Genomic DNA, 25,647 nt, shown 5'->3' with positions numbered 1-25,647 from the left:
CCCAAAAAATAACTTTGAATTTAGACTTGAAATAATATACAAACGCTACCAGAGAAACATGAGCAATTGTCAACCCCAAGTCTGAAGATGTCTAGCATAGCGTTTGTTAGGAATTTTAATTCTAGATGGTATGTGGGTCTGACTGAACTCTTAATGAATAAATACAGGGGGGGGGGGCATGAGCAGATTGAGCCAGATAAAGCCTTCACACAAATGATTTATAAATAACCCTTGCTACATAGTGTTAATAATGAATCTTTTAATTGTTCTAAATTCTAACTTCTGATTTTAAAGCATGATTCCCGTAGTTGAAGGAACTGTCCTATCTGGGGCAAAGTCAGGTTGACATTGTTTGGTTAAGTTGTTTTGAATGTCTGTACAAACAGAACGTACAGCCGAGGGAACAGGAACATAATGTTATAATTATATCAAACGCCTTCTGTTCGGGGCCATTATTGACTACCTATTGCTAACTGATTTAGCCTAGGCTGTGATAATTGTTCATAGCTATGTTGTTCAACTTTCATTGCATCGTATTAAACACTTGAATTGGACCAGTCCGGCTCATCTCTTATTAAGGATAAACCGACACGCCGACACATCCAAGTATCTCCCTCTACCTGTGTCATCCATTCTAACAGCACATCCATGAAAGGCTAGAATAGCTGCCAGCTATGTTACATGTAGGTGTCCGCATCCTATTGGATGAAGCCTGAAGCATGCGTTCCTAAATCACATTGTGTCCTGACGTCTTGCCACTGGTGAAATACACAAAGCAGTTAGAGATGGTGTCTCTCTGTCTGGGCACATCTGAGTTGGATACGAAAGTCCCTGAGCCTAGACACTACAATGAACTGTTGGTTGGTCCTTTATCTATAACCTGACCTTTGGTACAGATTAGAGAGAGAAGGGAGTATGTGTGGAACAAAACATACCCCACGCTCTTAATGGTGTACAGAGATAATGTACAATATACACTATATACACGATAAGCAATGACACTTACAGTAATGTGTGAGGATGGTCAAAAATTTCTCAACAAAAACAAACAACAAGACACAGATGAAGATGTCAGGAGAGTTTGTGGTGATAGGAGCCGACACCAGTGTCTGTGTCACGTGACCTCAGCAGCAAAGTTAATGCGTCACTTCCTGCCTCTGCCTGCCGAACCCGGCTGCTCCACTTCTCACCTGAATAATGGGGGAGGATTTGTTGCTGTTGAGTTGTGAATGCGTCTGTGCAGAAAAAAACCCTGCTGTGTGAAAGGCAAACTGCGAGTAAACTCCAAAGCCCATTCTCTGGATTCTACCCGCAGGTCACGTCTGAAAACGGCTTAAGTGAGCTGTAGAGTGGTTGTTAGGTGGAGCTGGGGCCTCTTTTTTCCTTGCACTAAGCTGAGTTTACAGCTTCTGGCCGTGGCTGCATGTTCAATAGACAGAGTGGTAGTGATATTCTCATCTAACGCTCAGCAAGAAATCAGAGCTCCATCTTAAATCAAACCATCAGCCTGCTAATATTGTTGATATAATATCTGCATGAAGAGAGCCACTAGAGATGAGGGCACAATTAAAGGTCGGCTCTTCCCTATTGAATTATGAAAGTCTTCTGCTTCTGCTTCTCACAGTAATCTCTGTGATGTGCTTCAGTCACGAGGGCCTGTCACATAAATTTAAATGACAGACACAAAGAGCTTTCACCCTGTCACGACCCTGTTTCAATTCACAGTGAATTACTATGCTCCATAAAAGGCCGATATTCTCCTCTTTCCTGGCACTAAAAATCAGACGTCCTTTATCCAAAAGTGATTAAGCTTTTACTGCGCAGTACTTTTGTTAAGTTACTGACTATTTTCATTTGCCGTTCCCTTGTTTCATTTGTGTAATGGACCATTTTATAAGGTAAGTTGTATGAATGTGAAAGATCCCGATCGCTATAAACACAGAGCCATGATTAACTTCAGGTTCCTACTCCTTGTTTTACCCCTCCTCTTGCTCTTCAACATAAAACAGGATTGTTACTAAATAAAAGAACAGAGGAAAAACACTATGAACACCTGTGAAGGAGTGCGTGCACAAAACACTCACAACCTTGCGTGCGTGCTTGGCTACGTGTGTGTGTGTCTGTGTTGCAATATCTCAATCACAGAGCGGAGATTAGGTTCAATTACACATGCAATAACTTTTGGGTCTCAGCAGGCCTAGAAACCATTTATATGCTAATCTGTATGACAGCGGTAATGACTGGCAATAGAAAGACATCTGCTGCTTGATCAAATCTGATATTAGAGCATTACCACCATCACCCTTTGCTATTTGTCCTGAAACCACTTGTTAGTCTTGAAACTCCTTGTGGGAAGTGTTTTGGCAGCTAGTATTGGTGAGGTAATAACCCATCTCCCAGCCGTCTGTCTGCAGTGAGTAATGGTGTTGTATCGGTGCGAGCTGTGCACCCTTTGGGGAAATTGAAAACAGAGACTTATTTCAACTGGAGTCAAGTCAGTGTTCGACCAAATTCACAATACAGGGTTTATAAAGGAGATGAATGTTTTTTTTAGTCCTCTCTTTGTTATAGTTTTGTTTGTTTATGTAAAAGCGCTGCAAAGTTAAGGGGGGCTCCCCTCCTCCACAGAAGACACTGATCCTAAAGATCCTAAAATCCCTCGACACTAGTCCGGCTGATAATATCGCATTATCATGTTGTCATGTGTCATTTGCATAAAGCACACCTAGCAGCCTGTCTGGCACGCCCCCTAACAAAGCCATGTAAAGCTAGTGCTTCAAATACCCCTCCAACCGCAGTTTATTTAGGACCCCCACTAAAAACAAAATCCCTGAATGCTTTATAAAGGACAAAGCAAATCAACACGGTAACCGCTGCTTATAAAATGCTCATAAATATAAGCATGAAATCTTGCAAATAACCCTGAAAAAAAAGTATATCCAATGGAATATCTATTTTTTTTTTTTACCATTAGCATATTAAAGTGTAATTAAATCTCTGAGACAAGCTTTTCAGCCCATATTTTGCACGCCAGCAAAACAAGCATGCAGAAGTTTCAAATTCCTAAGGGAAGATTTTCTTGCCCTACTCCTTGTGGCTCTGTTTGAAGGCGGACCTTCCCAGTGAAGGGCATTTCATAGGGGTAGGGCCTTCAGACTCAGACCCTCATTTTGGACAGGGACAAACTGCCTCCAAAATCGAACTTTACAAACTATAAACACCCCTCCCCAGCCCAGTTAACTTATAATACCTGCTAAACATCAGCATCTTAGTGAGCATATTTGCCTGCTGACACAAGCATTAAGTTCAAAGCACCACTGTGCCTAAGAGCAGCCTCACAAAGATGCTAACATGGCTGCAGATATTTAGTCTTGTTCATAAAAAGGGGGGGGGGGGGGGATGTTCCCTAAATTATATTTATCTAGAATATATGTATTAAATATTTATTACAAATCTACACTCTCTGTATATGTGATTGAAGGGGTTTTAATTTGAATCTAGTAGATGCACACGGTTTAACATAAAAATATCCTAATTGATTTTCAAACAATATCACAGGAAACACAACAAAGATAATCACATAAGTGTTATTAAAATACCAGCCGTACACGGCAGCTAATTTCAGCTGTAATTAGGCGTGATACGTGTCGATGAAATATCTGCTGACGTGAGAGCAGGGAGACGGAGAGAGCAGAGCAGAGTGTGCATCCTGTCTAATTCCAATGAGAGAAGCCTGCTGTGTGCAGCTCTCACTTCAAGGGGCCTGAAAAAGATCAATGAGGAAGAATAGCAGAGGGACTGGCCTACAAATTGAGCAGCCTTTAATCACCTCACACAACTCACAGTGGTGTGAAAGTTCCCGCCACGAAAGGGTTTAATCACTAGCCAAGCTGAATAGAGTCAACTCACGACTAATAAAGGGCACGTGGGGCCTAAGGGGACACGTGTGACACATGTGCAAGCAGAAACACACACACACACACACACGTTTCTACATTTGTGCTTCCAGATAATTCATACAAAGATCTTTGAAAAGGACCCTCTTGTAGCTGATAACAACCTCTAATTTATCAACCTCTGAGTCACTCTCGACCATGTTGTCCAAAGTCCTCAGTGCGGTGTGAGCTCGCTATCACATAAAGTAGCTCTCAGGTGAGAGGAAATCACCATTTGTCAGCCAATTCAGGAGTTTCACTGACAAATGATAATTACCTGACTCAACAGTCAAAGGCCACCGGGCCACTCAGGGAACGAGATGGTAGATACGTCAATGTTCTTAATGGGCAGAGATGTGAGGGTCATTTGGTCACACTTCAGTCAATGGCTTAATGAATACACAAGGTAACTGTATGTGATAAGATTACACTCTTAACCTTACCCAAACATGATCACAAGCAATCCCTGTTGAAAAAATTGCTTTCCTCAGACGAGATTCTTCAAAGAGCAATCATGATAACAACAAGTGAAAGCCCACATGGCAGCAGAAGGTTAATAAACGAGGTGTGTAGTGGGAGCCCTCATTAGTGGAAACCTTTCATGAGGCTTCCCATGAAGCCCATATACAGTAGCTGACCCAGGTGCTGCAGAGAATGTGACCTTGGTGTGATGGTAAATGGGTAATAAATCCAGCGGCCGCAGGGACACCGTGTGCATTCTGTGGACAGCCAGGTCAATGAGGAGGCCAGCTATGAATCTAAATTGCACCTGTCTGTCTCTCTCTCCCGTCCAGCCATAAAACGCTCTGAAATAATGTTGCTCCGGCGGCTCGGCGAGATGAGAGGCCCGTCGTGCAGGACATTAAACGCAGCCCAGCTCGCCTTATGTCACATCCTCGGCCTCCCCTTCACCTGTCAAGCTCCACTTAGCACTAATGAGTAAAGTAAAAATAATCTTTGAAAATACCCTCGAGCGGAGAGAGCGTTGCATATCAAGGATAAAATGCAATTGAAGGGATGCAGCTGTGTTTTATTGAAAGACTGACAGCGATTCTACCGCATGAATCTTGAAGGATGCGCACAGACACATCAGCTGCTTCAGGATTGAGATGAACCCTGGCTCTGCCATGCAGAGAGGTGACAGGATCAAACAAACAGCTCCCTCCACGTGACTGTCATTAACCTCTGGCTCACACTGCTTTAAGGGAGTGTCTGCCAGCGTCTTAGACTTATTGGCAATAAAAGTCCAATTCAATCAGAAGTTGAAGGAAACACGAGGGCGTATGCTTGACCGCATGTTGGGGATCTTGCAGGTTGCCAGTGATTTCAGCCACGCTGAGACACAGAGGCTGTTGGACTCCAGTAATTACAAGTTAGGCTCATTATTTCTGCTGCCATCTGATTATCATTGAAAAGATGATGATTAATAATGAGTGGTGAGCTGTTAAAGTGACAGGAAGGTCAGGGGGGTATTTCTGGCAAACAGGGGACGTTACACTTCTTCCCTGCTGATTCACCTCTGAGCTTTTCCACAGTAGGTTGGTATGATTTTAATTCAGGCTTATTCTCACGGCCAGATCCCTGAGAATCACTGCATTGCTGTGGGATCTGCACGCAGAGACCCTCGGTGTGGTGGAGCAGCAGTGAGAGAGATGAACTCAGAGTAAAATGGATCTTTGTCGCCATCTAGAGACACATGTACGTAGACCAAATAACTCTGACCCTGATTTAATTCACCGTTCATTCATTGACAGTGTGTGAACCAACATAACAAACATCTATTCTCTCTGAGGTATTCATCATTTTATCATACTTTCATTTCTCTTTTGTTTACTTTTTTTATTTAAAAATTTCGATATTTGTCTCTTTAAAAAATTGATTAGTTCTAGTAGTGTTTCTTTGCTACATCTCCTGTGTGGGGTGCAGGTGTGTATGAGCAGCTGGGATTGCTGGCACTTCATCTGGACAGCTGCCTGTGGGTACACGTACAAGTCCTAAAGATCTGTGAGATAAAGTTCCCTCAGGGGATCTTTAGTGCCCCAGTAAGCCCTGAGATAATATTGTGCTATGTAATCATACTGTGTGTGTGCATGTGTGTTTGTGTGCATTTTGTATTTCTTTTTGTTTGTATGAAAAGTGCTTGATAAATAAAGTCTGATTGATTGATTTTTTTGTTTGACACTTATCCTGTGGAAAGTTTTTAATGATAAACAGATCTGTGTAAAATAATAGATTTCAAATGAATCGAAAACATTTTGTATTGTCTGACAATGTATTTTCTCCTTTATCTCATTGTCAGGATGTATCTTAGGTTTTGATCATAAATCAGTATTGTCATCCAACATAAAAGTGATCCCTTTGTCAGTCTTCACCTCTCCATAAGAGGCTGAGTTGGGCTTCATTTCTTAATTTATGGTCCAGGTTTAACTATACTATAAATGACATAATAATAGTTTGGATAAATACAACGACAACATATTGCTACATTGTGTTAACAACAAGTTTAAATTCAACAAGTAGTGTTGGAAGTCGCTGAAAAGAGATCATTGCAATGGGATATGGAATGTGTAGTTCCTTCACTTAAAAAATGATGTACACAAAGTATTTTTATTTTTTTGTTTTTGTAGTATTTATTTTTGCTTCGATTTAAATGTTTTATAGTTTCATATAGCTGGTTCTACGATATGACAATGGCTTCAGTCAAACCTCTGTACACAGATGCCCCCGCCCGTCTCCGGTACGTTGAACATCCCGAATCAAACAGACCCCGCGGTAGAGTCACATGATCAGTCATGAGGAAGTAAACAGGGGAGGAATTATCATCAACAGAGGCAAGTCTGCTTTTGCTGTTATCTCAGACTTATACATTTCTACATCTGAATATCAAAACAGACACATGTTAGTTTACATCTCTTCATGTGTGGTCGTCTGCAGTAGAGAGACTCGTGAAGGTATCTGGCAGGCTGGATGCTAACGTTAGCTTTGCAGTCATAGGCAATGCTAACAGCTAATGCTCGACTGTAAAGTAACTGTTTTCTAAGAAGCTAAACAAGTGCATTACATGCGTTTTAATGGGTCACCAAGAAACGTGGACATTATTTAACCGGGCTGTGCTAAATGCTGCAGATAGTTTAGGTCTTAATGTAGACTGATGGGACCATAGGTAATATCGTGTGTGTGTGTGTGTGTGTGTGTGTGTGTGTGTGTGTGTGTGTGTGTGTGTGTGTGTGTGTGTGTGTGTGTGTGTGTGTGTGTGTGTGTGTGTGTGTGTGTGTGTGTGTGTGTGTGTGTGTGTGTGTGTGTGTTTGTGTGGTGCGGTGCGGTGCGGTGCGGACATGCATGTTCCCTCAGAGATCTCAGGACCAGACAAGGTGCAGGCGAGCATGAGTGGTTGAACTATTCAAATAAACTGCCTGTTGTATTCAAACACCCTGCTTTTCTTCTCTCTTATTTACTGAAGGTTGCAAAATTTGCTGAAACCCCCTCATAGAGTGTGGCTGCTTTGTGCCTCCTCCTCCTCCTCCTCCAGCCGCGATGGTGGACTTCCTGGCAGAGAACAACCTGTGTGGCCAAGCCATCCTCAGGATAGTGTCCAGAGGAAACGCCATCATCGCCGAGCTCCTCCGCCTCTCTGATTTCATCCCTCCAGTTTTCAGGCTCAAGGACAAAAGTGATCAGCAGAAATATGGAGACATTATCTGTGACTTCAGCTACTTCAAGGTACCGTAACATTTTTTACTGTAAATAGTTAAGGAAGGAATCCCCTGTGGTCCGAGAGGAGGATACTTTATATCAAATCATTTTATTACATCTCCGAATTTGTAGCCTGGTCTCCCTTTTAGGTCCATGACATGAGAGACACACACAACCCAGTTTCTCTAAACCCAGTTCACCAGGCTCCCTCTTGAGCCGAGTCTTTTTTTCTCCCCAGGTGCTAAACCAACTGGCACAAGGCTTCATTCATTCCTGGGCCATTCACCTGGTGAAGCCATTTCAGGACAATTATGTTATATCTACTATGTGACAACTTATTTGTTATAACTTTTAGTATTTTTGATAGAAATTGCAGCTCAACACAACTAAACAGCTCTTTTTTGAAGTTGTGTTATTTTTTTCTGTGGATTTTGGTCAGTGCATGTCTGTATCTTTTATTGTTGTCTTCTTTTAATAACCTTAAACTAAATTGCCTTTGGGATTAATGAAGTATCTTTAAAGACCCTTTTATTATGACTATGTGTTATTATTTAATGGTTGTAAAGTTGAGTGAGTTCATATTTTGTTCTGGCTTTGATTAACCGCTGTAGGTTTTCCCAGAGTTCAGAGCTGTAGTTCATTGAATGATATATAGTAGCAATAGTTCCCTAATTGAGATAACTCTATCACCCTTTCCCCCATTGTTGGTAGCTTGGTGTTAATCTTGATAAAGACACAGGTATCGATTGCACTTTGATTGCATTGTTTCACGATGCTGCTTCCTCCCCAGGGTCCAGAGTATTACGAAGGTAAGCTGGAAGCCAAACCCGACCTTCAAGACCTGGATGAAGAGTTTAGAGAGAACAACATTGAGATTCTGTCGAGGTTCTATCTGGCTTTCGAGAGTGCCCACAAATATATAGTGGATCTCAACAGGTAAGACAGGACTGGGCTACTTAGGGGTTTTGTTCAGTTCAGTTGTAGTTCAGTGAGAACTGAGATTGATGCACACATCATCAAACTTTCTCCTTTTTTAAAGAACACAAAACACAATCAAGCCTCTATGTTACAAGCTGATTTGATATTATTTCCCTCTCTCCTCCAGATATTTGGATGACCTACATGAGGGTGTTTATATTCAGCAGACCCTGGAGACTGTGCTTCTAAATGAGGATGGAAAACAGCTTCTAGTGAGTAATACATATGAAAATCAGGTTTAATTTTTCTCAACATTACAAGAATAAAACAATGTAACATCTTTTATAAGTAAACATCAACTTTAATTAGCAGTAATCAACACATCCAACCTAATTAAAGAGAGACTGCACAAGGATTTAAGTTGATTGTGTTTTTGTTTTTGCCTTTCCACACAGTGTGAAGCTCTGTATCTGTACGGAGTCATGTTGCTGGTCATTGACCAAAAGATTGAAGGGGAGGTCCGAGAGAGGATGCTTGTTTCCTACTATAGATACAGGTGAGCTTATGAATCCCCCCCCCCCCCCAATTTTTTTTTTTTACCTCTGTCTTAATAATTTCTAGCATTAACTTTGTTGTTTCTTTGCAATGTTTACATTTACAAAAACATTACTTTACTAACATGCTAATATTTCTACCCTGCATAGGCCAAGTGCATTAACTATGCAAACAGTGAAATGCACTTAAATGACCAGCCAAATATGCTGGAGTTAGATTAGTAGTAAAGCTTTCATTTAATGTCTTTTTAGGAATTGTTTTTGGGCTAAGGACAATAACGACAATAATCCGACCAATTACCCCAAAGTCCATTTCCATTTTTAACTCAGTATTGATCAGATGTAGTTACTGCAGTTGGCCTTTGTAAGGCAGATTTGAATGACATAGTGTATAAATATATTGTTTGTTGATTTTGGTTTATTACATAAACAACTACATCTGGTGCTTTGACAATTATCTTTTATTATTTTGTAATATTACAATTTGTTATTATTTTATTATTAACTACCTATTTTTCTGAGTTCTTATCAAATCTCAATGTATTGTTTCACTTTTTTTTGTAGCGCTGCGCGTTCGTCAGGAGACTCCAACCTTGACGACATCTGCAAGCTCCTCCGTAGCACCGGCTTCTCCAGCCAGCCTGGAGCCAAACGTCCGGCCAACTACCCAGAGAGCTACTTCCAGAGAGTTCCCATCAGCAACACCTTCATCAGCATGGTCATTGGGAGGCTGCGCTCTGACGACATCTACAATCAAGTAAGAAACATTTGAGATCATTAGACTTATTGCAGGAGGTACTGAATTTGTATGAGACTGTTACAACTTGAATGGGAATGACTGGTTTCAAATTGTCCTCCCAGGTTTCTGCGTACCCTCTGCCAGAGCATCGTAGCACAGCGCTTGCTAACCAGGCAGCCATGCTGTATGTCTGCCTTTACTTCAGCCCTTCCATACTGCAGACCCAGCAGGCCAAGATGAGGGAGATAGTGGACAAGTACTTCCCTGACAACTGGGTGAGATGTTTGTTAAAAACAGGACTGTTCAATGGACATCCTGTATGCCTCTAATCTTCATTTGCACTGTTGCACTGAGTTGAACTTTGTGTGTGTGTGTGTGTTGCCTGTATCCAGGTTATCAGTGTCTACATGGGGATCACAGTGAACCTGGTAGAGGCCTGGGAACCGTACAAAGCTGCCAAGACTGCTCTCAACTATACTCTGGAAACTGCTAATATCAAAGAGCAGGTATGAATACAAAAGTGAGAGTTTCAGTCTCACACAATCTCCAGCTTTTTCCCTTTTACAGAAGTAAGAAGTCATCTAGTCTATGACTGTCTATGCAGAATCTAAATTAATACAAAAGGATATTTATCACATCAGATACTTTAGAAAGACCTTTTTATACTTCGCTTGATAAGTTAGTTGAAGAGAAGGTGAATAAATCAATGAACTTGAATCGAAATTAGCTGCGCAGTATCATGATTTTGAAGGAGTCTTCTCTCATAGCACACTTTTGACCATATCCCTCATAATAAAAACACCATCAATGTGTTTAGGCATCTAGATATGCAGCGGGCATGGAGTCCCTGAGGCCTCAGGTGCAGCAGCTGCTGAAGGAAGGTTTCCTGAGGGAGGAGATCATCCTGGACAACATTCCCAAACTGCTCAACTGTCTGAGGGACTGTAACGTCGCCATCCGCTGGCTGATGCTGCACTCTGCAGAGTCTGGTGCGAATTCAAATTTTCTTAACTTTAAAACCCCGAAAAAGCTTCTTCAAAGATAAGTAATTAAAGTTTTACAGTACCGAAGCAGCCTGAATTTCACCTTAGTTTTGATTTTGCTGAGATCAGTACTTTGCTTCAGAGTTCCAGATTTGTGACTTTACTGTTGAAAAGATGATGTTTATGAAAATAGATTATTAATTTGTCTTATAGCCTACGACCCAAACAACAAGCGTCTTCGTCAGATCAAAGATCAAGTGCTCAACGACTCCAAGTACAAACCCAGGATCCTTTTCCAGCTTCTGCTCGATACCGCCCAGTTTGAGTTCACGCTAAAAGAGGTGAGAGACATCAACACTGGAAAATGTGAAGTGAGCATTGACAGTGGGAAATTTGTGTCAGAGTAATTCCAAAGTGATCCAGCCAGCCGCTAGGTGTGTCTGCTCTGTTTTCTATTAGCATACGGTGAGCCAGCATATGGCTTGGCAGTCTGTCTACAAGAAAGGACACACATTTAATGTTGTCATTACACAACTCATGTGACTAGTCCCTCCTCGTCGACTCAGCATCTGCGTTGTCCCTCTTCCAGATGTTCAAGCAGATGCTGTCAGAGAAGCAGATCAAATGGGAGAGCTACAAGAATGAGGGATCAGAGAGAATGATGGAGCTGGCCGAAGTCTTCTCCGGTGTCAAACCGCTCACCAGGGTGGAGAAAAACGGTGAGACATTGGATGAGGTGAAGGATTGCACACTCAGCAAAAAGTAGTATCAGATACAAGGAGCTTCCACAATGCAGGGGTTTGTGTTTTGATGTCATAGAATATTGCACTGTTGGCGCACAAATATTAAAAATAGTTTAGCCTTGACACTTTCCAGAGGAAAATGTTGAAGTAGTAAAACATCACAGAAAAACTGCATAAAAGGAACACGTGGGGAGAGGTGGATTCAATCAGTCATGTTTACTTGAGTCATTGTGACTAGCTTTTGTGGAGAGAGACATTTTCTTAACTGCCACTTGTGAAACACTTTGATATTACTCTTTCTCTGCTTGTAATGCACGTCTACTTTACTCCTCACAGAGAACCTACAAGCCTGGTTCAGAGAAATCTCAAAGCAGATCGAGTCTTTAAACTACGAGGACTCTACGGCTGCCGGGAGGAAGACGGTGCAGCTCATACAGGCTCTGGTTGAGGTGAGCAACATAATGATACCTCTATCTTTACCTCACCCTGATTAGAATGGCTCATTATTTTAATTATTTTATGTATATTTTTTGCAGTTCAGGAGATTTGATTGCCTACGGTTATACATGTAGCTAATAAGTGAATCCAAGCCCAATGAATGCCAACAGAAGCAAAGCAAATTCACATAACCCGAATACATGATAGAAATGTGCTGTTGGCTTTGTGGATTGCAGTGTCCTCCTTTTCTCTTTCTTTATTCTGCCACAGACTGTTGTCAAATTAGAAACAGGAAAAATATTTTCAAAAAGTTATTTTCTTGTATTAAGCCCTTTGTAACTGTTTACAAAATCATCTAGTTCATGGGCAAAATAATCCTCATGAGGCAAAAATGAATTCAAGGTCGATGAAGAGTTATTATTTTTTTACATCAAGACAATAACTGATAAGACAATTAACTGCCTTCCTTCTGTGAAATGTTTTTCTTGGTGTCCTCAGGTCCAGGAGTTCCACCAGTTGGAGTCGAACCTGCAGATTTGTCAGTTCCTGGCGGACACCAGGAAGTTCCTGCACCAGATGATCCGCACCATCAACATCAAAGAAGAAGTCCTCATCACCATGCAGATAGTCGGAGACCTGTCGTACGCATGGCAGATCATTGACAGGTACTTAATTACTTATACATTTTAAAGCCACACAGCAACACTGATAAAAAATATTGATCAAATAAAAGTAATGCAGTTGCTAAACAGCTTTATAGTTAAATGCTGTGTTATTAACTGATTTTCTGGCATATTGTATACTTTCACATTTTCACATTTTTAAATATCCTCACTTACATGTAGACAATATCAGATATGTCTTTCTCAACGTCAACCAAAGACAGCGAGCGTCTGCAATACTTTGTATGTGAACCATAAAGAAGACCACAGTGCTGAAGATACTTTTAAGATAAGTTTTGAACTGTTCACCTGATTTCATCAAGCTTTCCTTTTCTGGATTATGTTTTTTTTCTGCAGCTTCACATCCATAATGCAAGAGAGCATCAGAGTTAACCCCTCCATGGTCACAAAGCTGAGAGCTACATTTCTGAAGGTCAGAACTATTTCTGCCATATGAATACAGGCAGACGGAGATTGGATTGGATGTGTTTTTCTCATAAAGGGGAATTGTTACTTGTGATAAAATGATGATACAACTTCATTTCTATGGCTGTTATTGAAAGAAAGCTACAAAGTGCTTTGAAACAGCACTCAAGAAAATATGAAAATTACAGAAATAAGAAAGATAACATAAAAGAAAATATAAATTAATTTACCCTGATAAAGGACTTCTTATCTTATCTTATTAAAAACAAATGGAATCTTTTATTTCAGAGGCCAAGGCCTGGTCACCCTTAGTTGCTACTTTTAACTTAGAAACTACCGTCTTGTGTTGGTTGGAAGATCTTGTTGCTCGGAGCAATAGGGCGTTAGTAACTGTGTAATATTACTGGGGGCCAGAACGTGTTGAGCTTTAAAAGTTATTATAAGAATGTTGAAATGAAACCTAATTTGATCTGGTAGCCAATGAAGGGAGGTAAGGATTGGAGAGATATGGCCCTACGCTTGGTGTTGGTTTACATGTAAGCATCATTGTTCTGCAGGATTGACTGGTACATGTAAGAAGTGCAGGTGTAAGAAAACAAAGGCATGAATAAGCTTTTCTAGGTCAGGAAAAGACTCGGCTGATTTCAATTATTGATTGAATTTGATACTCATTTGTAAAAGTAAGAAGATTTCCTTTGTGTGTGTGTGTTTGTGTAATCAGCTGGCATCTGCTCTGGATCTGCCATTGCTCCGAATCAACCAGGCCAACAGTGCGGACCTGCTGAGTGTTTCCCAGTTCTACTCTGGAGAGTTGGTGTCTTATGTCAGAAAGGTAAATCACGCTCCAAAGCAGCTTCTGTTAATCAGAGCGGAGACATCTCCTGTGTCACTAATACATGAGCATAGTTTGCTCAATTTAAAAAGAGCTGTGCATGCTGCTTATCATTGTTCAGGAAGTAGACACTAACAGCTGCAGCAATGATTCATGTTTTTACCACCATCTGCTTGGAAAATGCACCTAAAAGAGCCATTTAATGGATGTGTACCTACGCTACTTCATGCTCGAGGATTTGTTGATGCTGTCGGTGCACACGATTTCTTTCTTTTTGTTTAAAGCATCTTGCAATCTGTTTTTAAAGCTTTTTGATTCCTCTTTTCTCAAACATAAATGTAAATATTAAATAAGAATTATTTCTGGTTCTCAGTGTTTCTTTTATAACTTCTTGTTTCCAGGTGCTTCAGATCATCCCAGAAAGTATGTTCACTTCACTTGCCAAGATCATCAAGCTTCAGATCCACGACATCATGGAAGTGCCCACCCGGCTGGACAAGGACAAGCTGAAGGACTACTCCCAGCTCGGGGCGCGCTATGAGGTAAAACTACTGTTGTGGTTGAAATAGTCACAGGACTGTTCTTTAAAGTTCAGGATGTAACTGAACTGAGGAAGGAAATGCCTTGGATCTTATTCATATTCAGAAGTTGTTGTATGAGAGGCCTGAAGTTTGTACTGTTTTGATGTCGACTCATCCGCTGTGTGTGAGTCAGAGGCAATCACTAGTTTCTGAACATTTTTCAATCTCGCAGAGCTTTTGATGTGAAAAACAAATTGGAGAAGACAGATTGATATAGAAACAGATTATGTTTCAGAAACGTATTTAAATAACAGTAAATAGAATTCGTCAGGCTGATATTGTAAAGGATTAATTTTAATTGAATGTGAATCTTACACTGTAGTTTTCATTTTGACTAGAATTTCAATTAAAAAACTTAAAAGAATGGCAAAGTTCTATTTATGCCGTCATGCACTAATTATATCAAAAAAGTATTTAATAATATTTTGTCAATGTAGAATATGCGTCCTGTAGCGGTTCCTGATACTTGACATATGAATGATTTCACATCTGTGTGCATGAACATGCATCTGCCTCATGTGATGACAGGTGGCCAAATTCACCCATGACATCTCCATTTTCACTGAGGGGATCCTGATGATGAAGACCACTCTTGTTGGGATCATTAAGGTAAATTATATATTTGTGATTTAGATTTTATTTATATTTAATGTGTTTGCTCACTTTACTCTTTACTTGGTGGCATAATATTAAAATGAATTTGCCCTTGTTCCAACCTTCTGGCAGGCATTTGGTGCACACATCAGAGAGTGAGCCAAAAAAAAGTTATCATATTGGGTTTTATTTTTCCAACACACTGTAATGCTTCAGGTGGATCCTAAGCAGCTTCTGGAGGATGGTATTAGGAAAGAGCTGGTGAAGAGGGTGGCCTATGCCCTGCACAAAGGATTGATCTTCAACCCCAAGTCTAAGGTCAGACATCAGATCCAGTGATTGTTTTCATGTTTATATTATATATATATATATATATATATATATATATATATATATATATATATTTACACTATTGTTACTATACACAGTCCCTTTGATAAATATTTGGCTCAATATAATGTACTGAAAAGGTTAGGATCTGATGTGCACGTCTTCTTCCACTGTGAGGATCAGGGATGGTAACGGTGGTCTAGTGGCAGAAACTTGGACTATGGGCAGAGAAGGTCTCTGGTTTGTCTCTGGTTCGACTCCACGGAGAGACAACAAAAAGACGAACCTAGATTGATCTGTCCAAAAATCCAAGAGTCTCCCTACCCTGTCTAGTGCCCCTGAGCAAGGCACCTTACTCCCCCAACATCTGCTCCCCGAGCGCCATAACTGGTCGCTCACTGCTCTGTGTGTTCTGGGGTCAAAAGCAGAGATTAAATTTCCCTACCTGCATGAGTGTGCCTTTGCATGTCTGTGCATGTGATGGGGACTAATAAATGCATCTTATCTCTTATCTTAAACAGTGAATTGTTGAAGGATGAACTGAACGAATAACCAATATTCCCCTCTCTCAGCCCAGTGAGCTGATGCCCAAGTTGAAGGACATGGCGGCCACCATGGACGGGTTCTACAGGTCGTTTGAGTACATCCAAGACTATGTCAGCATTTATGGCCTTAAAATCTGGCAGGAGGAAGTGTCACGCATCATCAACTACAATGTGGAGCAGGAGTGCAACAGCTTCCTCAGGACCAAGGTCAGGCATTAAAAGAATCCACTAGCTTCTAGTCAGGAATAGGGGTGGATTGATTGATTTGACTGTGATTGATTGACTTCGCTTGCTCCTATCAGATCCAGGACTGGCAGAGTGTGCACCAGTCCACCCACATCCCCATCCCCAAGTTTCCCTCTGTGGATGAGTCTGCCACCTTCATCGGTCGTCTCTGCAGAGAAATCCTCAGAATCACTGATCCCAAGTACGTCTCCTAAAATGAGATATTAAACTTGTCTTGTCTTTTGTCTCAAAACAGCTGGGCTTTAATCTGAAGATTAAGATCTGATGAGGCATATGTGTAGATGAGTGGAGCAGTATTTATAAGCTCACAGAGAAACACGTGTCTTTTCCACAGGATAACTTGCTACATTGACCAGATGAACACCTGGTACGACCTGAAGAGCCACCAGGAGGTGACCAACAACAGGCTGTTCTCTGAAATCCAGAACACTCTGGGAACCTTTGGCCTCAATGGACTGGACCGTCTGCTCTGCTTCATGATTGTCAAGGAGCTGCAGGTAATTTGCCCATTAAAAAACATACTGTATCTCAGGCTGTGAGACAAAGCTATCACCAGACTCTCATTGAAATAATAATCAAATCTCAGTCTGATGGGGCCTTTACTGTCAGAATATAGTACTGTGTGTCTGCTGGAATATTATAATTGGCAACCTGTTTATTTCCATAAGAACTTCCTGACAATGCTTCAGAAGACCATCCTGAGGGACAAAGCAGTGCTGGATGTCTTGAAAGCAATGCTTGGTGCTGTCAACCCAATTCAGGGAATTGTGGGTAGGTATTCGTTCATAAAATTATTCTACCTGCCAGGATCTTTTTACCTCTTGAAAAGAATCTGACTTGCTTTTCTTTTTTGCTTTAGCTAATGCCAGCAAAGTGTACGCAAGCGCCGTGGCCAAAACACAGAAGATCTGGGGCCCATACTTGGAGACCATCATGAAGGTACTGCTCCATGTAAACTCTATCTGAGGAGAAAAGTCTTTATAAATGACTGTTTTTGTTGTTGAGCTGCCATAAATAAATATATGTTAAATGCTGGTGTTTGTTACAGGTTGGTCAGATGCAGATTCTCAGACAGCAGATCGCTAATGAGCTGAACTTCTCATGCAAGTTTGACTCCAAACACCTGGCTGCTGCTCTGGAGAACCTCAACAAGTCAGTCTACTCTCAATACAAAGTGCATATCATCACAATCATACCTCTGGAACTTAGTTACAATTGTGTTGCTCTGGTTGGTGTTTAGGGGAAGATGTTGCTTTATTTAAGTATCGTGTAAAGATCGTGTTGTTTGTTGCTTCTAAATGTTGCTTTTGACTTATATCATTTAGGTGATAAATGATATGTGTATTTAATTAAGTATATAAATGTGTAATTATTATTTATTTATTTGACCAAGTTCTATTGTATTAATAAGTTAACTCTACACTTTGTTTTTAAGAGGAAAATATGTGACTTTTCCTTATTAACTCCATCAAGGAGATACTGTTTTTGTCACTTTGTTTGTCTATTAGTTGGCAACATTACACAAAAACTACTGGACAAATAATCTTGAAACTTGGTGGAATGATGTGGTATGGGCCAGGAGAGAATCCATAAAATCTTGGTTCTACAGTACTCAGGAAAAACGATTAAGATTAAGGATATTTTTCAAATTTCTATGACATTATGATAGGACATTTCCCACATGTTCATTAAGTTTTCAGAGAATAATTAATTCTCTATGAACAAAATTTGAAATTTTTAAGCCCTTTTTAGTTATTTTGCTGAACGCTCACTCCTTTCCAGGTCTCTGCTGGCCGACATCGAAGCTCACTACCAGGACCCGTCTCTACCGTACCCAAAAGATGACAACATTCTTCTGTACGAGATCACCGCCTCCCTGGAGGCTGCCGGCATTCACAACCCGCTCAACAAGGTGCGTAGATTACCACACTTCGACACACACACGGTTAGCCTGTGTTTATCATCTGCACTCTCTCAGTCTGTTTCCTTCTCATTTGTTTTACAGATCTACATCACCACCAAGCGCCTACCTTACTTTCCCATTATCAACTTCCTGTTTGTTATTGCTCAGCTGCCTAAACTTCAGTACAGCAAAAACCAAGGTAAGTTGTTTTTGTCCGTTTCCACAGCCCTTATCAGGCTATTAAAGTTAAATAGTTATTGAGTGGTACATGTATGAGTGTAATAGGCAAAATAGGGTCGGATAATTATTTATGTTTTAGAGAACATTAATGTTATGGTTCTGTTATCCATCAAGATATAATTTGTATTTCCTAGAAATAAAATTGGGTAGCTCTGCTATCCCTTCATGCATTTTTTTTCTGTGAGAGTTGAAGTGACTTGTGCTGGACCTCGTCACCAACATGGCGTAACGGCTATAATTGGCTTGAACTTGGTTTCTAATTGGATAGGCTACTCACCATACCTGGCACACTCTGGGAAATGTTGGATGTCACTACTTAGTCCTGGAAGGGCCCAGGAATGTGTGCACACTAAATTCTTTGTGTAGTAGTGATATAATCTGGTATATATAAGACTGCCTCCACGTGTAAATATTCACGCTACTGATGTCTTGTATTTTCCCAGGAATGACGTGCAAGAAAGCTGCAGACCCGGTCGACTGGCCTCCGCTGGTGCTCGGCCTCCTCACCCTCCTTAAGCAGTTCCACTCCAGATACACACAGCAGTTCTTGGCTCTTATTGGTCAGTTCATCCGCTCAGTCATGGAGCAGTGCACAAGGTAGGACAAGAGACCTTGGAATATAGGATACATAATACGATTTAAAACATTTGGATGATTGCTTGCTTGACCCAAATGCCATTATGATGGCAATGATGTATCCCGATCATAACTTTATGAACTTACATTTTGATTTCCATTATAGTCAGAAAATCCCTGACATGCCCTCTGATGTGGTGGGAGCCCTGATGTTCCTGGAAGACTATGTGAAGTACACAAAACTGTCACGCAGGGTAGGTTGGATTTTACTTTCAATGTTATGTTTTAATTGACAGTTTACATTAACCCGGGGTGGGAGGACAGCCTGGGCTTTGATTTCTAATGATATGTTTGAGTAATATCAAAAAAATATGTATTGTTATATACTAAGGTGTTGTATCGTTCAAATAATTTTTGTATTTGCTTTTTCATTGTAAGGTGTATCTCACTTTTTGTCCTCTGTGTTCCTTAGGTGGCTGAAGCTCATGTGCCCAGTTTCATTTTTGATGAGTTCAGAACAGTACTGTGAAGATCTGGATAAACCCTTCATCAGAAAATGATGCAGACAAAGGCTTTTGTTTCACAGGAACAGTCTGACTAGTCATAGTAAAATTAAAATAAGTATTACTAATAACATGAAAGATGGCTCTCTTCTAGTGAACCACACCACTGTATGAGCTGGTATCTGCACAATGTCAGCCATTATGAATGTCATGATTTACGCCTTCATTTTTTGTACAGTAAAATTCCAGATTGTCTTCTCTGATACAGGCCTAATGAATTGTTTACTTACATTTCATGTTTTTGACCGTAAAAGTCTTAATGCACTAAGAGATTGTACATAAAAGATTGAATCTATGAATTAACTTCCCAACTGTGTGTATTATCACTTTGTGCCATTTTCAAATGAAATTAATTAATAAATATTATAGTTCATAATTGGTTGTTATATTTCTGCTATGTTGATAATTTGATATTGTGTTTAATGCTCATTTGTGTATTTTACTTTGAAAAGACCAATCCGGAACTTAGTGAGTGCGGAAGTGAATTGAATTTTCGCGGGGGATTTGTCGTGGTTTCTTAATTTACCTTCAAACCTGTTGTCATTATAATATCCTGACATCACACAGTAACACGTGTTGATACAGCGCTGCTCCACGTTGAGGAAAAACAGCAGCACGATAGCTTTGTAGCTAAGCTAACCAGGGGAGCAGCAGGTGACGCTAGCAAGCTAGGCTAACGTGATGCTAGCTCAGGTTTAGGTTGTGTCTGGAGGATTCCTCATCATGTCTCTGAGCTCAGTTCACGCGACACTGACGAGTCTGAAGTGCTGTCAGACGGACATCGGGACAGGGATGGATATAGTGACGAATGTGGCCATGGACCTGTTGGAGGCTCAGGGTGAGTTCCGTCTTTAGAAGCTGTGCTGCTGATCTGTCATGAACTTGTTGATCTATGTCTGCATAATAAACCTGCTGTTGAGTTATTAACGTCAATGTAACTAAATACTTTACCTCTAAATCTTGAGGTTGTATAGTCACTTAAGATGATATGTAGAATGCACATTCATTTTAAATAGATTGTGATTATGTAGGTGATTTTATTTTATGTCAGAAACATGTACAGCTAACTGTAATGTCCATTCTGCATCATGAGTACTTGACCTTTAACCACATCTGTTACCAAAGTTCTGTATTTTCCTATTAATATTACTTGTTTTTGTTTGTATTGGGAGTGTTTTATAAGTTTGATATTTGTATTTTTGCTTCAGCTAAATACTAGATGTTTTCTCGACCTGTGTGTTTGCTCCTGTGATCCAGATGGAGAGGTGAATCCAGGCGTCAAAGAGATGGAGGCAATGATTCTGGAGTGTGCCAAGCTGGACAGAGAGATTAACTACTTTGTTGATATTGTGCAACAAGTCACAACAGAGGTGAGGGGCGGCCTGGCATGAACTAATCACATAGGTGAAAAACATGTTTACCCCTATACTAAATGAACATTCGGTCAGATAAGTATTCCTAAACGATGTACTTTTAAAATGAATTAATAAAAAGTGTATTTGGATTTTTGAATACATGGAAGGTAATTTATAATTCTGACTTTATAGAATGGGCCCAGTGTGAAGGTGCAAGTCTTAAACACCAGGAAAAACACTCACTGTAATTGTAAAGGTTGAGTATGACATATTTGATTTCTGTAGGCTGCCACGCAGCAGTCAGAGGCCATGTTCAACCTGTCGGCCAAAGTGAAGGAGAAGTTTACAGAGAGAACGGCCAAACTCTCAGATGCTGATCTGCACCGCCACCAGAAAGTGGTGGCCTTCAAGGAAAGCATCAAGAACTCTGTCAACCCAGGTGAGGCCTTTCCACCAGGATATAGAGTAAGGGGGTCAGGGGGCATGCCCAAAGCAAGATAACCCCAGATTCACTTCAATGCTATTTTTCCATTGTATACAAATATCAAAAACATGTAGTGAATTATTGTAAAATACAAAAAAATCAAGTATGAACATTCACTTTGTTGCACTCAGAGACAGAGAACACTAAACGAGATAAACAAGTTGCAACCATGGAAATAATGGATGATATGGAAGAATACTCATATTGGATCATATGTATATATTGCAGCAGGAATTTCTATTTCATCACATTTGGTTTGCCTCGGACAGTAGATAGGTTTACCAGACTTTACCTGGCTGTTGGTAAGAAAAACGTTTCCACTGGTCAAACAAACTCCAACGCCCACTAATAATTTTGGTGTAAAAGAGTTAGAAGATAATCATTTCGACTTCATAAAGGAAGCTTTTCTTTTAGCTCCTTTGTAACATTTTGCTCTTATTTTTGTTTGATGAGCAGGTTGTGTGTTTATTGGTCTTTTTCTACACAACATTATTGCAGCATTCACAGCAGCCCTGCAAGGAGGGCAAATGGGGTGTATTATTAAAATGTAAATATTGACACTTAGTAATCTGAGAGAAATCCAAGTAATACTCTTATACAAGCTGGCCTCAAATCAAAGCCTGTTACCCTGCCTATTATGTTTAAAAAAAAGGCCTGTTCACTTTATGAGGAAAGTCAGTAATAAAGTAGTCAGCTATTTGGCCGACAGCTTCTGCTTGTGGAGAGATCTGCAGCAGAGAGAAGCAAATAGGAAACAATAGTCAGAAGAGTTGGCAGCAGTGTGCAGTGGACTCAGGATTAATAACCGACTTTGAAAATAGCTGCTGTGCTTGCAGGAGAGCTTCTCAGCCAACAAGAGAGATAAATCTAGGGATGTATATTGTTTTCAGGATAATTAGCTTCATTTTAAATGCACAGCTCCCTCTATTTACTGTTGAATAATTATGTTTGCGTGTCACCCTGTGGCTATTATTTTCTGCTCTTTAATTGTTGTCCTCATTATACTCCTTATTAAAAGCGCGGTCTCACACAGACTTTCTGCTTTCTGTAGACGCTGAGTGAAATTGCTGCTGCGCTCGTGGAAATTTCCCTAAGCTGACTCAGTCCCAGAAGTTGAATTAGATTACCCAGTACAAAAAAAAGTGAGAAAAGTGAAGTGAGATCTTACTGACGCCTTTTCAGTCTTGAACTGCACGTAAAGTCCAGAGAATTGTTGCCGGACTTTGGTTTTCACAAATGCACAGCAACAAATCCCCTCGCTCGCGGTGAATCCTCCGGGGGGACCTCCTGCTGTGCTCTCACATTGGATTCTCCTGACTTTCTACAGACTTTCTACCAGGTGGAGAAAGACCATAGAGTTCTGTGCGTGTCTGAAAGCAGCTGGTGAATGTATTTTGAGAAGGATTATCCCATAAGACATTGTTATTGTCAACCGAATCGTTGTCAAAACTATCACATGTTCTCATTGTGTCGAGCATATTTCGAAGCTCACATTTTGCCCTTGGAGGCTTAAATCAAAATCTGTGCGCTGAGTTGTGGCTGTGTCATTGCTCTGTGGCCTGGATCAATTTCAGGAGGCAGCATGTAAAGTTTCTTTAATACCCAGGGCTCAGGCTGACCTTTGAGTCGGTAGCTGCACGGAGAAAACAACAATAGATCTTGTGAACATTATACTTGGATTCAAAAAAGGGGAGAATGCTTCATGTGTGAGTGGGGGATGTTTGTTTGTGTGCATTTAGGCAACTGTAACTAGTGTTGGCTAATGGAATGCGTCTGCTACCACCTCAGATGGAGATGTTTCTGATTTACATATAGTGGTCCAGTCCCCATTCTAAACATACCAGCGGTAATACTGGTTGCAAAAACAGACTGCAGGACTCGGCTTACAGAACACTGTAGCTACACAGCCGCTGCTGCACAAACAGGTGTTCACATGTTAATTCAAAGTTCAGGGAAACTCCATTCAGTATGCAAAACCTCAAACTGGAGAATCGCTTGTCACTGCCTCTTTTCTTTGGCCCTTAACATTACACTTGCTGGGTGTAAAGGTGATGAGCTGAACGGTTCTTGAGATACATACAGACAGAACATTTACTGGATTTAGTGGATAGAAGATTCATCCAAGCTCATCTCGCCGATGATCCGGTTCATGGTTGATACATGTATGCATGTATGTTGTGTTTACAGCCAACCAAGAGTCAGCAGAGGGCATGGAGGAGCTGGATGACGACATCGCTGTTACACAGACCCAAGACAACTTCACCTGCCCACTCACGCAGGTACACCCCTCCAGCCATTTTGAGTTTTTTTTAATTTACACTGACTGAATATACAGCCATCTTTGTGTTATGGTCTCTGTGTGTTGCATTATATAACCGCTCTGTATCTGTATTCAAGGTGGAAATGGTGATCCCAATGAAGAACAAGACGTGTAACCACCACTATGAGGAAGCAGCTATACTGGGCCTGATCAAAACAAAACACAGCCAGAAAAAGAAGTGCCGGTAAGACACTGTCTCTCCCTGGGAGGACTGGTAGAAAGTTGAGTCAGGTTTCGTGGCGGCAGCAGCGAGCTGGCGTGGGACCAACATTCTTTCTCAATTCAAACTTTCTTTAATATCCAGCTTTGATGTTAGAGTCAAATTAACTGTGGCTGCTCCTAGAAGAGCGCTGAGGAAATCCCAGAGCTGGTCTGTGTTGTTGTTAAAGAAACCTGCCTATTGTCTTGAGCCCTGACTGCGGTCACTGCGCACACTTTACATGCACAGTTATAGCAGCTATACCCAAGAGGGCTTTTCTTGATAGGGTGTGTGACCGGAGGTACAGCAGCATTTCATCAGTCGTCACTATCTCCATATTATTGCGGCTCTGAAGTGCACATCATCATTCAAGTCCTTACGGGTATCAAAGCTTTGATTCAACACGCCGCAAAGCATGGTTATTGTTTGAAGGTGTTTCTGTTGCACACACATCAGAAGAAGAAGACAGGGAATGCACAAGCGTTGGCATAGAAACGAATAGAGCAAAGGGTAACACTGAATATGCACGTTCAAAAAAGGTTTATTAATATATATAAATATAGAGCTCTCTGTCTGTGTTAAGTGTTTTTGTCCCTCTCTGTCCTCTAGCTGCCCTGTGGTTGGCTGCGGGAACTCTGACGTAAGAGAGTCAGACCTCATTCTGGACCAGATACTGAAGAGAAAGATCCAGAGCCAGAAGAGAAACAGCAACCGATAACGTTTCATGAATGTCTTGTCTTCAAGACAGTTCTTTCTTAGGTTTGTACTCTATTTTAACAATGTTTGAGAGAATGTGCTTCTTTCTTTTTTTTTTTTTTTTATTTGTACCTCAGGAAAACATTACAACGAGCCAGTCACCGGGTTGTTTTGTTCCAGAGTTGATGGATTTTTGTGTCTTAGCTGCAGTGTTTTAAAATCCAGACTTGTTTAATTTAATAAAAACTTCAAATCTTGCTGATAATAATAATGCTGTCCAATATGTTTTGCAATCTGGGATGGGGGTAATTATAAGATGGCTATTATCTTCCAGATACACACAATGCAGTAATTTTTCAGAACCACAAGGGAGCAGCCTCAGCACAAGGACACAAGTTATCAGGGCAGCCGTGGCCTAGGAGGTCAGTTGTTTGATCCCTGTCTCCTCTGGTTCTTCGGCAAGACCCTGAACTCCCTGACGGCCATGGTGGCATAGTGTGAGCGGGATGTGTGATAGAGAGTTGTCAAAGATGGAGGCACTGAATGTGTATGTGTGTGAATGAGCGAATGTGTTTTTAAATCGTTGAGCCTAGTAAGCCAATTTCTCAGCCAGAGCAAAAAAAATGTTGTTATAGTCTCAACTCGCTCTGATCTATTAATAGTTGTAACCTTCACTTGCAATTACAAAGCCAGGTGTCCATTTTAGCTTTCAACTATATGAGCCTATACGTATAAATATATATCAACTTTGAATTCCCTCGTATCCTTTTCGAAGGACACTTCCTTTTACTGATGCAGGATCCTGGAGATGACAAACGAAGTGCGTCAAACACCAGTTTCATGCATTTCTGCGATTAAATCGTTCACTTCCTGCCGTCTCCCGCTCTCTGTGAATGGTCTTTGTTTCAAAGAGAAACAAACAAAGGCTGCGTTGAGATGAAACTAGGTGAAGCTAATCTTTTAATAACCTTGCATCAGGCATTTAAAAAAAGGGGGAAAAAAGGCTCTTAATTGCTCTCTCCCTCCAAAGAGTGCGTCACGCAGCCCTAAGAGCATTTTGCCAATGAAGATATTAACTGGCAACAAATGGTC

General features: G+C 40.8%; 2 protein-coding genes across 2 annotated transcripts; both read left to right on the top strand.

Annotated features, from left to right (window-relative positions):
• The first annotated feature begins 7,399 nt into the window (after positions 1-7,399).
• Positions 7,400-19,877, top strand: washc5 (WASH complex subunit 5). Its single transcript, XM_062399267.1, has 28 exons — positions 7,400-7,655; positions 8,419-8,564; positions 8,734-8,818; positions 9,002-9,102; positions 9,665-9,857; positions 9,962-10,114; positions 10,232-10,345; positions 10,657-10,828; positions 11,036-11,163; positions 11,412-11,541; positions 11,902-12,014; positions 12,502-12,668; positions 13,023-13,098; positions 13,813-13,923; positions 14,325-14,465; positions 15,033-15,113; positions 15,315-15,416; positions 16,001-16,180; positions 16,276-16,400; positions 16,554-16,716; positions 16,888-16,990; positions 17,079-17,158; positions 17,268-17,371; positions 18,002-18,131; positions 18,225-18,321; positions 18,806-18,959; positions 19,105-19,192; positions 19,411-19,877. Exons 1-28 carry the CDS (start codon positions 7,470-7,472, stop codon positions 19,465-19,467), a joined length of 3,480 nt encoding a protein of 1,159 aa, XP_062255251.1. The 5' UTR covers positions 7,400-7,469; the 3' UTR covers positions 19,468-19,877.
• Positions 19,878-19,965: 88 nt separating this feature from the next.
• nsmce2 (NSE2 (MMS21) homolog, SMC5-SMC6 complex SUMO ligase) lies at positions 19,966-24,812 on the top strand. Its single transcript, XM_062399268.1, has 6 exons — positions 19,966-20,339; positions 20,759-20,871; positions 21,142-21,295; positions 23,528-23,619; positions 23,738-23,844; positions 24,469-24,812. The coding sequence occupies exons 1-6, from the start codon at positions 20,225-20,227 to the stop codon at positions 24,575-24,577; spliced, it is 690 nt and encodes a 229-aa protein (XP_062255252.1). The 5' UTR covers positions 19,966-20,224; the 3' UTR covers positions 24,578-24,812.
• The last annotated feature ends 835 nt before the right edge of the window (positions 24,813-25,647 follow it).

Source organism: Platichthys flesus, chromosome 11, assembly GCF_949316205.1.
Source record: "Platichthys flesus chromosome 11, fPlaFle2.1, whole genome shotgun sequence".
In the NCBI taxonomy this organism is placed as follows: domain Eukaryota; kingdom Metazoa; phylum Chordata; class Actinopteri; order Pleuronectiformes; family Pleuronectidae; genus Platichthys; species Platichthys flesus.
The sequence above is the reverse complement of the archived record's forward strand: the minus strand, read 5'-3'. Positions and strand labels throughout refer to the sequence as shown.

Bases quoted from the DNA above. Each gene is read 5' to 3' on its own strand.
- nsmce2 (XM_062399268.1), top strand. From the start codon at position 20,225: ATGTCTCTGAGCTCAGTTCACGCGACACTGACGAGTCTGAAGTGCTGT. The intron at 23,620-23,737 runs GTACACCCCTCC...TCTGTATTCAAG, and splicing joins TCACCTGCCCACTCACGCAG to GTGGAAATGGTGATCCCAAT. The intron at 23,845-24,468 runs GTAAGACACTGT...TCTGTCCTCTAG, and splicing joins AGCCAGAAAAAGAAGTGCCG to CTGCCCTGTGGTTGGCTGCG.
- washc5 (XM_062399267.1), top strand. From the start codon at position 7,470: ATGGTGGACTTCCTGGCAGAGAACAACCTGTGTGGCCAAGCCATCCTC. The intron at 8,565-8,733 runs GTAAGACAGGAC...TCTCTCCTCCAG, and splicing joins TATATAGTGGATCTCAACAG to ATATTTGGATGACCTACATG. The intron at 16,401-16,553 runs GTACGTCTCCTA...TCTTTTCCACAG, and splicing joins CTCAGAATCACTGATCCCAA to GATAACTTGCTACATTGACC.